The 14,337-nt window shown below is 42.6% G+C and overlaps 1 protein-coding gene across 2 annotated transcripts in view; it reads right to left on the reverse strand.

Annotated features, from left to right (window-relative positions):
• Positions 1-1,686: 1,686 nt before the first annotated feature.
• Positions 1,687-14,337, reverse strand: part of nampt1 (nicotinamide phosphoribosyltransferase 1) — a 17,765-nt gene continuing 5,114 nt past the window's right edge. The window contains exons 3-11 of one of the 2 annotated variants that reach the window (XM_053508638.1): positions 12,167-12,270; positions 10,617-10,745; positions 7,081-7,239; positions 6,856-6,992; positions 6,437-6,662; positions 6,185-6,304; positions 5,938-6,078; positions 4,446-4,580; positions 1,687-2,732 (exon numbers count right to left, since the gene is read on the reverse strand). In XM_053508638.1, coding sequence (XP_053364613.1) covers positions 2,586-2,732; positions 4,446-4,580; positions 5,938-6,078; positions 6,185-6,304; positions 6,437-6,662; positions 6,856-6,992; positions 7,081-7,239; positions 10,617-10,745; positions 12,167-12,270 — 1,298 coding nt within the window. In that variant the 3' untranslated portion in view covers positions 1,687-2,585. The remainder of the gene's footprint in view (positions 2,733-4,445; positions 4,581-5,937; positions 6,079-6,184; positions 6,305-6,436; positions 6,663-6,855; positions 6,993-7,080; positions 7,240-10,616; positions 10,746-12,166; positions 12,271-14,337) is intronic. The other variant, XM_053508639.1, reaches the window with a different exon arrangement.

Here is a 14,337-nt window from a genome sequence, read left to right on the forward strand (position 1 = left end):
TGCTCAGATGTGTAATAAGATAAAAAAAAATGTAAGTCGCTCTGGATAAGGGCGTCTGCTAAATGCTTAGATGTAGATGTAGATGTGAGAACCGAAAGAACCTCTCATCAAAGATAGCGGCACATGTTCACAGCGAAGGGATGACAGACCTGATGTGGGACCGAGGTGAGGAGCATCCTGAGGAACAGGACGGCACTTAGCAAATTTGGGGCTCCTGAAAATGGCTTTCTTTTACATTGTCAGCTGTTCAGTTTGAGAGAGTCTGTGCCTATATATCAGCCTCAGCTCCATGCTTTTAACTGACAGATGTGGAACCTAATGCTGTCTGTAGCTCATCCACATAAAGGTTTGATGTTTTTCTGCCCACCACTATTGGAGAGAGTGATTATAAGACTTTTCCTGGCAACTCAAATGCGTTTTCACACAGAATTGTCACTCACTCAACATTTTATTGTTTTTCCGCATCATTCTGTATAAACAACATCTGGAGGATGTGTGTGAAAACCTCACCCATTCTCTACAGAGCTTATCCTATACAGGGTCGATGGGAGGCCTGGAACCCATAAGGCACTAGGTGGAGGAAACCGGTGTACCTGGAGGAAACCCACCTAGCACGGGGAGAACATGCAAACTCCATGAGGTGAGACTTAAACCCCAGGAGATCAGGAGGATATGAAATACTCGAATCCACCCGCTATTTCTCTATTCTGAGCATGATGTGAATCTGATTCTGATCTGCATGCTGTGGACGCTTTTCTAATGCATTGTGGTGCTAAATGAAACGTGCAGGTGTAAAGGTGTTCCTAAATAACTTAACAGCGAGTGTGTAGTCGTCACTTTAGGTTCCGTTACGCCGCTGTTCCTTACTAATGAAGAACGAACCAACCGCGTTACTATCAGTTTCAATGCATTCATATTTTTCCATGAAAAACAAAACAAAAACAATAATGAACACAAGACCATGGCAAAGAGAGAGTGTGGGATTTTAATGTTCTATCCATTGTGTAATCGCCAGCTTAGTTTAAAATATTCAAGGAGGTTTAATGAGAAAAAAAAAAACAGGACAACCAACATATACATAAATCTATCAGACAAATTAAAATGAGCAGGCATCATCTACATCTAGTGCAACAAGACTAAACACACTCACACGCATTCACTCAGACACACACACACACACACACACACACACACACACATCCCCTACCCCAAGGCTGACTGAACAAATTCAGCCATAAAGAAACTCAGCAAATAAACGGATTCTTTGCCGGATATAAAATGGGAATTCGACAAAAATAAGAACATATACTTCTATTTCCTCTAAGCGTCCAGCTCTCTTTAAATAAACCATCATTATATACAAGAGAGAAGGCGTTTTGGCCACACATCATATTATATCAGACTGTATATATCATATTATATATATTTATATATATATGGATATTTATGGTGAGAACCGTGACAATATTTAATTCCGTAATAAAAAATAATGATTATGGTGTTTGAATGAACAGTAAGTATACAAAATACTGAAGCCAAGCTGTTCTAAAATGATTCTCATTAAATCATAAAACCGACATTTTCTTATCGTACTTTCTTTTTTTTTTTTTTTTTGTTCTCTACGTCATAGAAAACAAGTGACATTTGTACTTGTACAAAAGAAAGTTGTTGTTTTACTCCCTCCCCCCCCCCCCCCCCATTACAAGACACGGCTACTTTACAATGTGTACACTAGAGAAGATTTCTATAATGTGGTTTAACATCTAACAACGTACAGTATTTGGAGTGTTTCCTCTGAGGAAGGGACGCGTGAACCTAAGACGAACAAGGACAGGGAAAAAATAATAATAATAATAATAATAATTAAATAACGAAATTGGAAAAAAAGTGCATTTCTTTAAATCTAGCCATTTTGTTGAACGACATTAAAAATAAAAGACCTGGTCCATGTACGTACACGGTGTTGACGTTCAGTAACATCTCATCTCTCTCTCTTTCTCTCTCTCTCTCTCTATCTGTCGCTCTCTACACTCTCACCCACGGACATGGAAAAAAAAAAAACGCAACCTTTTTTATGTGTGTGTGTGTGTTTTTTGGATGATTTTCGACAAACGTCTGAGCGAATAGAAAACGCTGCTCAACCATTTGGTCATTATCTCAGTTTGGACTACAGAGTTTCTCCGCTCCAGTCGAACCCTGCGCTCCCGATACGCCTCGTCATTAAACCCTTCACGTGAGAACTGGGGGAGAAACTGACAACTTAAATCAAGTCTTAATTAACATAAATATCTCAATTTTTAATCTAAGAAACTAGAAAAAAAACACAGCTGTATACTCACACACACACACACACACACACACACAGAGGACACAATGTACAGTGAGAGATTCGCCGTCCCTCTTTCTCTCATCTCTCTCTGTCTCTTACATTCTCTCACTTTCTTTATCAGTGCTGGGGTTTTAAAACATCTCCAACCGTATGGAGTTATTATGGGTTTATTAAAAATAGAAATCATAACAATAATAACATCATAATAAAGGAGGGGGGGGGAAGGAGTGTGTGTTTGCGACGAAGCTTTGGCCTCTCAGTGGAGCAGCTCCTCGACTTCACTCTGCTTGAGCCTGGCATTGTCTCTGACCTCGTCGAAGGTGTACGTCTTGACGATCTTCCCGCTGTGGAAGACTGTGTGCAGAAGGTCCTGCGACAGAACACACGGAGCCACCTGTGAGATCTGAATCGAAACAAAGCTGAACCTCAAACACATAGAACAAACAAAAAAACACACACACATTTCTGTCTCATACAGTCCTGTCCAGGTCCACCTGTGTGGTTAGGACACTATCACCTGTCAGGGACATCTACACGTGCTTCATCAGGTTTATTTTAGCTTTTAATTTTAATACTCATTAGATTTTCAGTGGGTCAAAAGTGTCCACAGATTTTGTGAGAATCTGTAGAAGAGCTGGAGGGGAATATGGGTTTTAAGACGCCGGGGAGATGAGGGAGATGAGGGAGAGTGAGACCTACAGCTGGCAGTAACCTAATGGATTCTAACCGCCATTAAACAATAACCAAGAAAAAGAAGAAGAAGAACTGGTGATGGTCCTTGGGATGGTAAGGTTCCTCTTTGGGATTCGGGTCAAGGCTTTGTGATGGATGTCTTGAAGACATCATGTACGATGACAGAGGGATGTGTAGGTTTTTCATTCAGCTGGAAGACCCAGTTGCAGGTTTTAGTTCTCTCTCCCATGTCCTGAGGGTTCATGTCAGTATTTGTAGAGAATCCTCCATCACAGGTCAATTATTTCATTTTGTATGAGGAAAAGATCTCGTAACTCCGACAGCTTGTTCCTCTCCTAAGGACTGTGGCGATAGGAGAGGTGTACTTATTTTTCCTTCTGGTTTCTGAAAGTTGATATTTGACTACACATTGGTATTTGTTTAGTGTTTTTGAGTTGTGACGTGAGTGAGGAGTCACATGTCTCTATCCAGCAGTCTGGGATAAACGTCTGCAGCTGCCTCTCAGGGATCTGGTGACGGCTAATGAAGGCTAACGAAGGCTAACGATATCCCTGTCCTGTTCCAGCAGGATATTGCCCCAGTGTAAGCAACTTCAGTAGAAAGCCCTCACAGAAGATCAGAGACATTATTTAGGAACAGGGCGTCCAAATAGAAAAAGAGATTGGTGTCCAAATACTTTTGGCTACATGATGAACTCTCGTACCTACTGTACTGTCTCTGGTTCCTTTAGAAGTTCCTTTGTTGCTATAGTGAAGCTCAGGTCAACCTTTCCAACCAAGGTGTGAGTGCTGCGCTGATTTAGATCCTATCAAGAGCAAACAGTCCCCTGTCTCTAAAAGACACTCCTAATGACTGGGGCGTTTAAACTTTTGACCCCCCAAAAGTCTGTCGTGAATCATATGTTTCAAAAATTACTTTCAGTGTGAACAAAACACATTTTGATCCTAATTGACTCAAAAGAAGTCTACTGTATGAGCTTTGAGTAGAGTATATATATATATAATGTAGTATAAAGTAGATCGGATATAAAACACCAGCATCTGTTCCTGCTGTGAACTGGACTGTGATGTTTATTTCTATGTGTCTGGGTGTGAAGTTACAGGAAAACAATCCATGACACATTCTCTCGTGATTGTTAAATTCTGCTTCTTCTTCACCACACACACACACACACACACACACACACTCCTGTGTATGAGCTGTCAGTGTACTGAACTACACATTAACGTTAACCTTTTAAGTCCTATGAATTGAATCATGTGAGAGTCGGGCTGTTATAGAGTTAATTGACTCCTACAGATGTGAGAGCACTGGGGTATGAACCAAACCAAATGATCATATCTAACATCACACAATAATAATAATAATAATAAGAAGAAGAAGCAGATTATTAAGGGAGAAAATATCAGAGGGAAGTGCGTACCTCTCCATACTCCTCCAGCTCGCCCTTCCCCTCCTCCAGGGTCACGAAGTCTCCGCCCTGTGTCATGTGCAGTGACAGACGACCCTTCTTTGACCTCTTGTTGGGGTCGGCTACAGGGTCTTTGAAGACATTTACCTGCAAAGAAACAATAAAAACAGATTTTACTTCATTATTATATAAATATGTGTGTAAATGCTCTTACTGTCACTATTAAACACAGCTCTGATTTTTACAGGCTATGTGACTTCACCAAGCGTTTAAGTGTTCTCTTTTTTTCGTGCTCTTTCAGGATTATTTCTTTTTGAACGTTCTGCTCCCTCCTTCCAGCTTAATAACGCATTAAACAGCTCTCCAGTCCAGTAACCCTATTCCTGTCATTTCAGCTCAATCTCCTTAGTTGTTGTCTTTGCTTGAGCAGGACAATAATCGGACACTTTTGAAGCACAGTAACATTTCTTGCATGAACACAGGATACACAGAACTGTTATTAAAAGGATAGAATGATTTTCCTTACTGATAATGCAGACATGCTTAATAATTCATTGACTAGAAATTCTTACATCATGGAGGATTAATTACAGGTCGTCCCCGACTTATGAACGTGTTCCGTTCCAGGAGCACGTTCGTAAGTCCGATTTGTTCTTAAGTCCGCCTAAGTGAGTCTTATAGCCTTTAACACGGATATACAGTATAAATCCACTTGAGTACATCTGCCCCCTTTCCCCACACTGCCATCATGTGGCCAAAAACCATAACTGCGCCTAAGGAGATAAACCTCACGCATGTCAAATGTAACAGCGTTGTCCCTGTGCCTCTAAATCACAAGGGGAATCTCAGGTGCCATTTTGTCCCAGAGCTGTTTTCCACTGTATTGGACTGTGAAGTCTGTTTTGTTGAGGATTTTCCGAAATTAGGGTTATTTACCATCAGGACAGCTTTACAGGACAGACATTTTAAACCAGTGAGGCCGAGTCATTTCTCCCGCACACACACACACACATACAATATACCGGACATTCACTTAAACACTGAGAACACTGTATATAATTGTAAATATTGGTATCTGGTGCACCGCAGTGTCTTTTTTTTCTACAATACATGTGAGCTACTTCACTGATTATACCGGAAGTAGAACTGCAGTTTGTTCGTATCTGCAGAAATTCGTAACTCGAATGTTTGTAAGTTGGGGACTACCTGTATATTAATAATAATTTCCCCCATTTCCTTAAAGTGTGGCAATAATTATTAAGTTGATGGTCTAGTTTTGTAAAAGCCCGTGGTGGAAAAAACTAACACAGGGTGCGATAAAGGTAAGTACAGTAATGCATGTCTTTCTCCCAATGTGAAGAGACTCGAAATCGCCCCCTGGTGACGTGTTTCACCTGCGTATGCCCAGAACATCCTCAAATCTGCATGAAAAGCAGCTTTCAATCCTGAAACCCGAATCGAAGCCGAACGTATGCTCTGTTCCCTGACTCTCGTTGTCACTCACCCCCATTCCATTCGTCACCACGTAGCTGCACTTGAAGGAGCAGTTGAGGAGATCTCGGGTGAGTTTCTGCAGAAGTGCGCCTCCCGACCCAAACGTGATGTTTTCGATGCTCCACCTGTGCTCCTTCATCCCCTCCACTATCTACAGCATAAAAAAAACACAATGACCACCAGCTACACACACACACACACACACACACACACAACACCGCTGAGGATCAACACAAGATCATCAAAGAGCGGCGTACCTCCTGCAGAGTGTTGATGTCCACACCATCACCCTGAATGACCCGAATGTAGGGAGGAAGCACCTTGTAGCCCTTAGAGTTCTCGACAGGAGGGAATTTCTTGCCTAAAATATCCAGGACCTGAAAGATAACGTGAGGTTTCAGCGTGGACAAAAATCTATTGTGAAATTTGAGAAAAAAAAAAAAAAAACAATAAAACTAAAATAATCAGCAGGTGCTGAACTCTTTCCCGTATTTATTTAACCGGATTACCTTCAGTACGGTGTCTAGGGGGTTCCCCGAGTCTGGACGAACCACCAGAGGAGCATCAGCACTCCTTTTCACCACCAGCTCCCTCAGGTCCTCGCCCCAGATCTTCTCACAGGCGTTGTAGATGTCATAGCTGTCGCTGACGATGGACACGGGCACCGAGGGGAACTGCTTCACGATGTGCTCGAAAGCATCCTTCTCGTGGTCTTTACCCCAGGCTGTGATCGTGCTTCGGAGAAATTAAAACACAGTGAAGACTGATGTTCAAGACAATCCTGTTTAATGAGAGTTAATGCAGGGAAAAGAAAAATGCTTCTATTTATAAAAGCTGTAACTCATGAGCGCCACAAGGGGGCAGCACAGTCCACAAGGTTATGCTGGCAGTGAGCGCTTACCCAGAATGCATTTCATGCCAGGCCTACCTGTGTTCTGCAGCTGGTACAGAAAATCCAGGCACTGGGTCTTTAGTGCCGTAGTACTTTTTAACGACTCCGATCCCAGCCACGGTGTCGGTTCCCTTAAAGTTCACCAAGTGTGCCGAGGCTCCAATACCTGCAGTCTACAACACCGAGAGCGGACATTTCATTTAAATAAAATATAAACGAAATATCTACCCATTTAAACCCGAAAACACAGTCCTAATTCACCTCTTGTGATGAAACTCCTCTGTATCCAAAGTCATGCAGCTTGTACTCGAGTCCCTCTAAAGTTCCTGACGTTTCCATGAGATGCTTGGCCAGGATCTTCTTCTGCTCACGTGAGTTAGTTGCAACCGTGATGGGATACCAGATCTGAACCAGGATCGTCTGTAGGGGGAGACATACGGAGAGATGTGTTTATAGTGATGGACCAGAAGGACATCGCAGCGGAGACTAGTGTTAGTACACGCCAGAAGTGGAAACAGTAGATAAAAGGATAAAGATGAAGTTTTGTCTTAAAACCACTCCAGCGTGTTAAAATTCACTTATACCACTTCAGCGCTGTTATTTCAGCCAAAGTGAAAATATGAACTAATCCCAGTAAAAATATTCACTTTATCTTTTCTAATTAATATCTATTGGTGCAGGTGTTTGTTTACATTGAGACAGTAGCACATTAGTCGATTATTTTACAGTAGATTATTAAATCCCACACATAACTGTTCATAACATCACTTTTACTCCACATTTAGATTCACTGATGGTGCAGATTAAACTTCAGATCTAAGGACTGCAGGAGATTCAGTAAAGTCTGAGACGTGACAATATCACTGAAAGAGCGAGTTGTTCTGAACAATGTACAGACAAACTTTTCTTTTATTTCTATTGACAATACAGTGTTGAGTTTAGGTCTTACGTATAAGAAGTGGTGGAGACTCTGTACAGTTTAAAGCAGACTCTCGAGTTTCAGAACGGCACCAAAAAAAACATTTCCTGCTTATTACGGCGCTGCATGAGTGATGATGCATAACTGCACACGCTCACTCAACCTGGTCTCCTCAACCCCAAGTAAACCCCAACAGTAAAGCGGCGTTTCTCGTCTTTAAATGAGATACACTCTAGTTTGCTGTACAAGCAGTTGTTTTTGATGCATTAAAAATGAATATATAGTCGTATAGAGTTCACTGATTTAAGAATAGTGACGTGGAGGCGTCCAAACACATCATGTGCATGAAACACAAACCTGCACAAGTCTGCCGAGGTTTGTGAGTTACTGTTCTCGTACCAACCTGTAGCATCTAATCCCAGTCTCAAGCCCTCGAAGCTCCCAAACCCTCACACTCATCACACCGCCAGGTCGTTATACATGTGTGCTCAGGAATAATGACGATATCGTGAGAGCGCCGTCTAGCTGCACATGGCGAAGGCAGTCACATGTCTGTAACAGCATCGGATATAATGCCCTGCCGCGTGTCTCACATCAGATATAATGCCCTGTCGCGTGTCTCACATCAGATATAATGCCCTGCCGCGTGTCTCACATCAGATATAATGCCCTGCCGCGTGTCTCGCATCGGATATAATGCCCTGCCGCGTGTCTCGCATCGGATATAATGCCCTGCCGCGTGTCTCACATCGGATATAATGCCCTGTCACGTGTCTCACATCAGATATAATGCCCTGCCGCGTGTCTCACATCAGATATAATGCCCTGTCGCGTGTCTCACATCAGATATAATGCCCTGTCGCGTGTCTCGCATCAGATATAATGCCCTGCCGCGTGTCTTACATCGGATATAATGCCCTGTCACGTGTCTCGCATCAGATATAATGCCCTGTCGCGTGTCTCACATCGGATATAATGCCCTGTCGCGTGTCTCACATCGGATATAATGCCCTGCCGCGTGTCTCGCATCAGATATAATGCCCTGCCGCGTGTCTCGCATCAGATATAATGCCCTGCCGCGTGTCTTACATCGGATATAATGCCCTGTCACGTGTCTCGCATCAGATATAATGCCCTGTCGCGTGTCTCACATCAGATATAATGCCCTGTCGCGTGTCTCACATCGGATATAATGCCCTGCCGCGTGTCTCACATCAGATATAATGCCCTGTCGCGTGTCTCACATCGGATATAACCGCTCATTCTCTCAGGAAGATAACCGGCTGAGTAGTAACGCACTTTTCTAAGTAATTATGAGTCAAAGCGGGACTTTTGATTGTACAGAATAACAGAACAGACTTCTGAGACTTCCTTTATTTCTCTTTTTAATCCCCTGATACACTGATGCACTTATAACAGTGTCTCACTAGAGCTTGGACACCTGCAACGTAGAATGTTGTCTCAGTACGTGATACAGGTCTAAAACACCGGCCTCCCAGGAACTCCATGTGGAAATACCTACATATATTAGATCACTGTGCAGTATTTACAAATGCTCTTGGGTCATATTTATGGTACTTACTGTTTTAGGACTCTTTATATTTTATTCCATTTTTTTTTGTAGTTATTAATTACTTTTCCTTTATATTCGATAACAACTGTGAGTGAAGTAGAATAAGTGATTTCCCTCTGGGATTAATAAAGTTCTTTGAATCTTGAAATGACGTGGAGGTCAGGACTGTAGGGGGCGTGGCGATAACTGTGCGAGTTGTGTTGGTGAATGAGTGTGTGTACAGTTCACACACACATACATGTCTCTCAAGTGGGTGATGTAGATTTTCAAGGACCAGACGCTCTACTGACTGAATGTTGACGACTGCAGGGGCCCCCGCGCCACCTCGAGCCGGATCATCATTCACTTTACCAGTTCAGATGTTTTACTGCGGCTGAGAGTCTCATCACCGTACCGCGCTCAACACCATCACTTTTACGCCTTCATTCATCAGAAATGTCATCATTAGTCCCGGTTTGACTTGAACGCCCCTCACACTTCCCTGTATAATGTATAATGTTCCTGGTTCAAACTTGAGGAAAGGTTCGGCGTAGCGTCAGCGGCCTGTTAACACCCAGAACAGATAAGCAGCGTCTGGCGCGGAGACGACACAGTCTGGGAGACAAGGGCGTTTGTTTTATCCAAGGCCTCCGCGGGTACCCGCCGCACCGTGGGTCAGCCTGTTAGACTTCTCACAGCATCGGGATTAAAACCGAGACAGTAAAAACAATCCAGGACAGAGTGTGTATTTATAGATTGGTTTTAAAGAAACTGACTTTTGACTTCACTTATTTGCATTTTAAGAAGCAAAACACATGCAAACCAGGATAACGTCTGCCACGTTGGATCCCGATGTCTGCGTCCAGTGCTGGTCACTTTAAATGCCTATAAACTTCACTAATTCACTGTAAATAATATGATTTGTCCAGTGATTCTTCTAATTAACCAGCTGCTGAAATGTCCTTTATAATAATGTAATTAAGGGGTGACCTGTCCATTACTGATGTCCTCAGACTCGACGTGATGTACGTACGGCCGGTGTAACCTGGAGGACACTTTTGTGCCACTTTTGTTTTCGCTCTGTTGTGAAACTCCGGCAAACAATTTCAAGGAAACTATTATCATTAAAAAATGTATTGCTATCAGCCGTGATAGGAGCTGAAGGACATTGAGAGAGATGTTCTTCATAATCAAGCACAAGGACACACCGACCGAGCAAGGACGACGGAAGTGCAGCTCGAGTCAGGAACGCTATAAAATGTTTTTAATATCAAAATGTATCCGGTGTGATAAACACACACACACACACACACACACACTCCTCACCTCCACCCAGTTGGTGAGCCAGTAGCACTCAGGATCCGTGCTTTCCACGGTGAAGAGGACATTCCCACGAGGAATCACACTTCCCTCCGGCACGGCCTTGATCTCAATGGGCAGATGGCCGTCGTACTTCTGCAGTCAGGAATCACAAGAACACACACACACACACACACACACACGATCGAGCTCTTTAACACAATCTTAATGCAAAGAAACACAAGGGCTTCACTTTAAAGAGTTAAACTCTCAGTATCTGTGACCTCATTTATCATCACACCAGACATGAGCAGATAAACAGCTCGCGTGAATTGACAAAAACCGCCACTTTTGGGTGCAGTCCCAAATACCCAGATATTTTATATGGGTATTTAGCTGAATTTACATTAATATTTATGGTACAGAATTAGTGAATTATATTGTTCTTGATAGTTTAGCGTTAAAACGCATGAATAATAATATATTGCAGAAAAAAAAGACAAGAAAAAATTTGGGGTTTCTGTAAACTTAGTCAGGTTCTAAAGAAAAAAATCTGTGATCGACTGAGGCAGTGAACTCTGATCCACGACTTCTCAAAGGGTCGACTGTAGTGTGAATTCAGAAAACATCTGTCGAACTGATGCAAGTTTAATCAACCTCAAAAGTATTGGAACGCCAAGGCTTTTGAGATTACAATTTCAGCTTCAATTTACGATTAAACGTGTGAACTCAAAACACATCCTGTTTTATTTAAAGTCACTTCAGAAATATCAGAAATATTATTAAAATGACTATAAATTCTAACATTATAATTTCTTGTTGCCCAGATGTGCGCTGTTAGACCTATTACTGTTTAAACAATCATCAGCTGTGAATGTCTGCTCTTGGTTTGAGCTCTGAGGTTAATATTACACAGGATAAACCACCGGTGAGACCAGAGAGATGTCTCTGGGAGAAAAGCGAGACATGTCAAAGCTAAGAGGAAATCCACCAGGGTCACTGAACAATGATGCAGATGAGCCACAAATGTTCTGGAACTGATATAAAAAGGCCAAACTAGGGGACAACGATCCAGAACATACTGGATGGGTGAAGCACGGTGGCGGTAGCATCATGGCTTGTTATCTGATTTCAGGAGTCTACAGAAACATTCTCTCTGACAGACAGATTTACAGAAAAACGCATCCGATCTACATCACACATCAGAGGGAAGAGTGGAAGGGTTTAGGGATGGACAAGTCCATCTGCAGACCTGAACCCCACTGAGATCTGACTGAGTTTCACCTCCTCAGGAGGAGACAGGAACAACACATCATCTCATATTTCTCATCTCTTCATCTCAAACGTAAATGTCTATAACAAGTGTATAAAAAAAACAAATAGTTTCTCCGTTCCAACACTTTTGGAGAGGACTAATTTGCATTGATTACTACACGTATATATAAACTGAACTTTTTTTACAGAGGTCCAAAGTTTCTATGATTAAATAAACAAAAATACACACACACACTAACCATTTAACACACGATGTAACTAATTTTTCCTACCGCAGCCTATAAAGACCCCCTGGGACTCACCTCCAGGATGTAGTTCCAGCCCTTCTCATTAAACACATCGTCCTGAAAGTGTTCTCGGTACACCTCCTTGGCCTCCTGAATCTTCTCGGGGGTAACCACCTTCCCTGTCAGCCAGGAACGAAGACAAAATGAGTGTGTGTGTGTGTGTGTGTGTGTGTGTGTGTGTGTGTGATTGCACTTTTCTACACAAGTGTTTCAACCATTTTTTTTTATACAGTACCTGTGAATGTGCATGTGTTTAGTTAGAGGAATAAAAGGATCTCACACACACACACACACACACACACACCACATTGTGTGACTGATAAAGCTTTACAAGTCGATCGGTGCTCGAGGACAAAGTGAGAGGGACACGGAGTGAACGACTAAAACATGCCCACTCAGCCTCGACACAAACCTCACGCCTTCTGTGTTCCTTTAAAACCTAAATTAGAAAGATTAATTATTCTGAGCGAATCTCTAAAGTAACAGGTGATGCTAAAGTGCTAAAGTGCTAAAGTTCTCGCCCTGTCACCTGGAGGACGCGAGTTCGATTCCCGGGTGATGCTGTGACCTCGCAAGTTATTCGCATTTGCAGGCAGCACAGCCTCTTGTGTTTCAAATCATAATCAAAATATGCAAATAATATCAAATTGAGAAGTTTATACAATCTTGATACTTAGAGAATCGCGATACAAATCAAATCCACACAGAGTTATCGCGATCATATCGTATTGAGACGTCCCTGGTGATTCCCATCCCAACTATCTAGTGATGTTATAGGGCTCAGATCCGCTTATTAATGATGTGTTTACGCTTATATACCATGCCTGATTGTTTTTAAATATCACGATGCATCAGAAAGTTTTAGAAACACTGCGAGGTTGCCAGGTCTATAAATGTTCCACAACTCCAGGACTGTTTAAAAATACCAGAAACTAACTGAATATATCAGGGACCGAGTTCTCCTTGGTGTGTACATGGCGTCCCCGCCCCCACCACATACGTGTTAATGCAAAACACACCTCCACTCAGCCTCACTACAGACCTTGCATGCACACACTGATTGACGTTCAGGCGTTCGGCAGACGCTCTCATCCAACGTTTAAAATGATCCAATTTTACTTCCGTGAAAAATACATTTAAATAAACAAATTTATACTGAAGCAGATCTTACAAACCTACTGTAAGTACCACACACTATAAAATAACACACGTGGAACAGATTGTACACACACACACACACACCCACACACACCAGGACAGCAGGAGATGTGGATCAGGTGACCCACACACGCCTTCCTGACGCGGTTCAGGTTTGGCAACTCTTCCTCTGCTGACTGTCTCGTAATAAAGAAAGAGGAAGTTACTTGGCTGACGGAGGGAGCGCAGGCGAAAGGAACGTTTATTAAACTCCAGGCAGCAGAACACGTGCAGTGTGGTGAATACTCCTGTTTATTGGTGAACCTGTTGAGTGTGTAATAGGAGTACTGGAGAAATGGATCACACACACAATGATCAGTCCCAACATTAAAGCCACTTAAAAATAACTTATTATCTATTTAACAAAAATAAAGAAATCAATGCAGGCATTAATATGTACACCCTTACTGCTGCCCCAGGACGTAGGAGGGCACGTTGCAGCCAGGTGTTGATGATCATCAGTGCGTGTTTAATTAACTTAATTCATCAGAACATCAGGTGTTCAGATCTTTATAAAAGCAGAAGTTTTGTCAGTTTGCTGGTCTGGAGCATTCAGGTGTGAGTTAACACGATGCCAAGACGGAAAGACCTAAGCGGTGGTCTTAGAGAAGCAACTGTTACTGCACATCAATCAGGAAAGGGTTATAAAACCATCTCCAAACTACTTGGAGTTCAACCGTGAGGAAGATTATTCACAATGGAAACATTCCAAACCGTCTATCTGAGAGTTGGGTCGTGTCAACTGGACGTGTTCTTAGTTCAGGATAAACGTTTCACTACAAGTGGCTTCTTCAGTCTAAGGTAAGATGGAAAGTCCTCCAAGATCAAAGGGTTCCTCCCCTGTCTGAAACGGCTTGATACGTGAGAAGAGGAGGGAGTGTCGTTACAGAGTGTGTGTGTGTGGGGGGGGGGGGGCTGTTAGGGAGACAATAGAGAGATTATAGAGAGTCGTTGAGGTGTAACGAGCAGAACGAGTAGGGGGGAGTCCT

The sequence above is a fragment of the Clarias gariepinus genome, chromosome 12, assembly GCF_024256425.1.
Source record: "Clarias gariepinus isolate MV-2021 ecotype Netherlands chromosome 12, CGAR_prim_01v2, whole genome shotgun sequence".
Classification (NCBI taxonomy): domain Eukaryota; kingdom Metazoa; phylum Chordata; class Actinopteri; order Siluriformes; family Clariidae; genus Clarias; species Clarias gariepinus.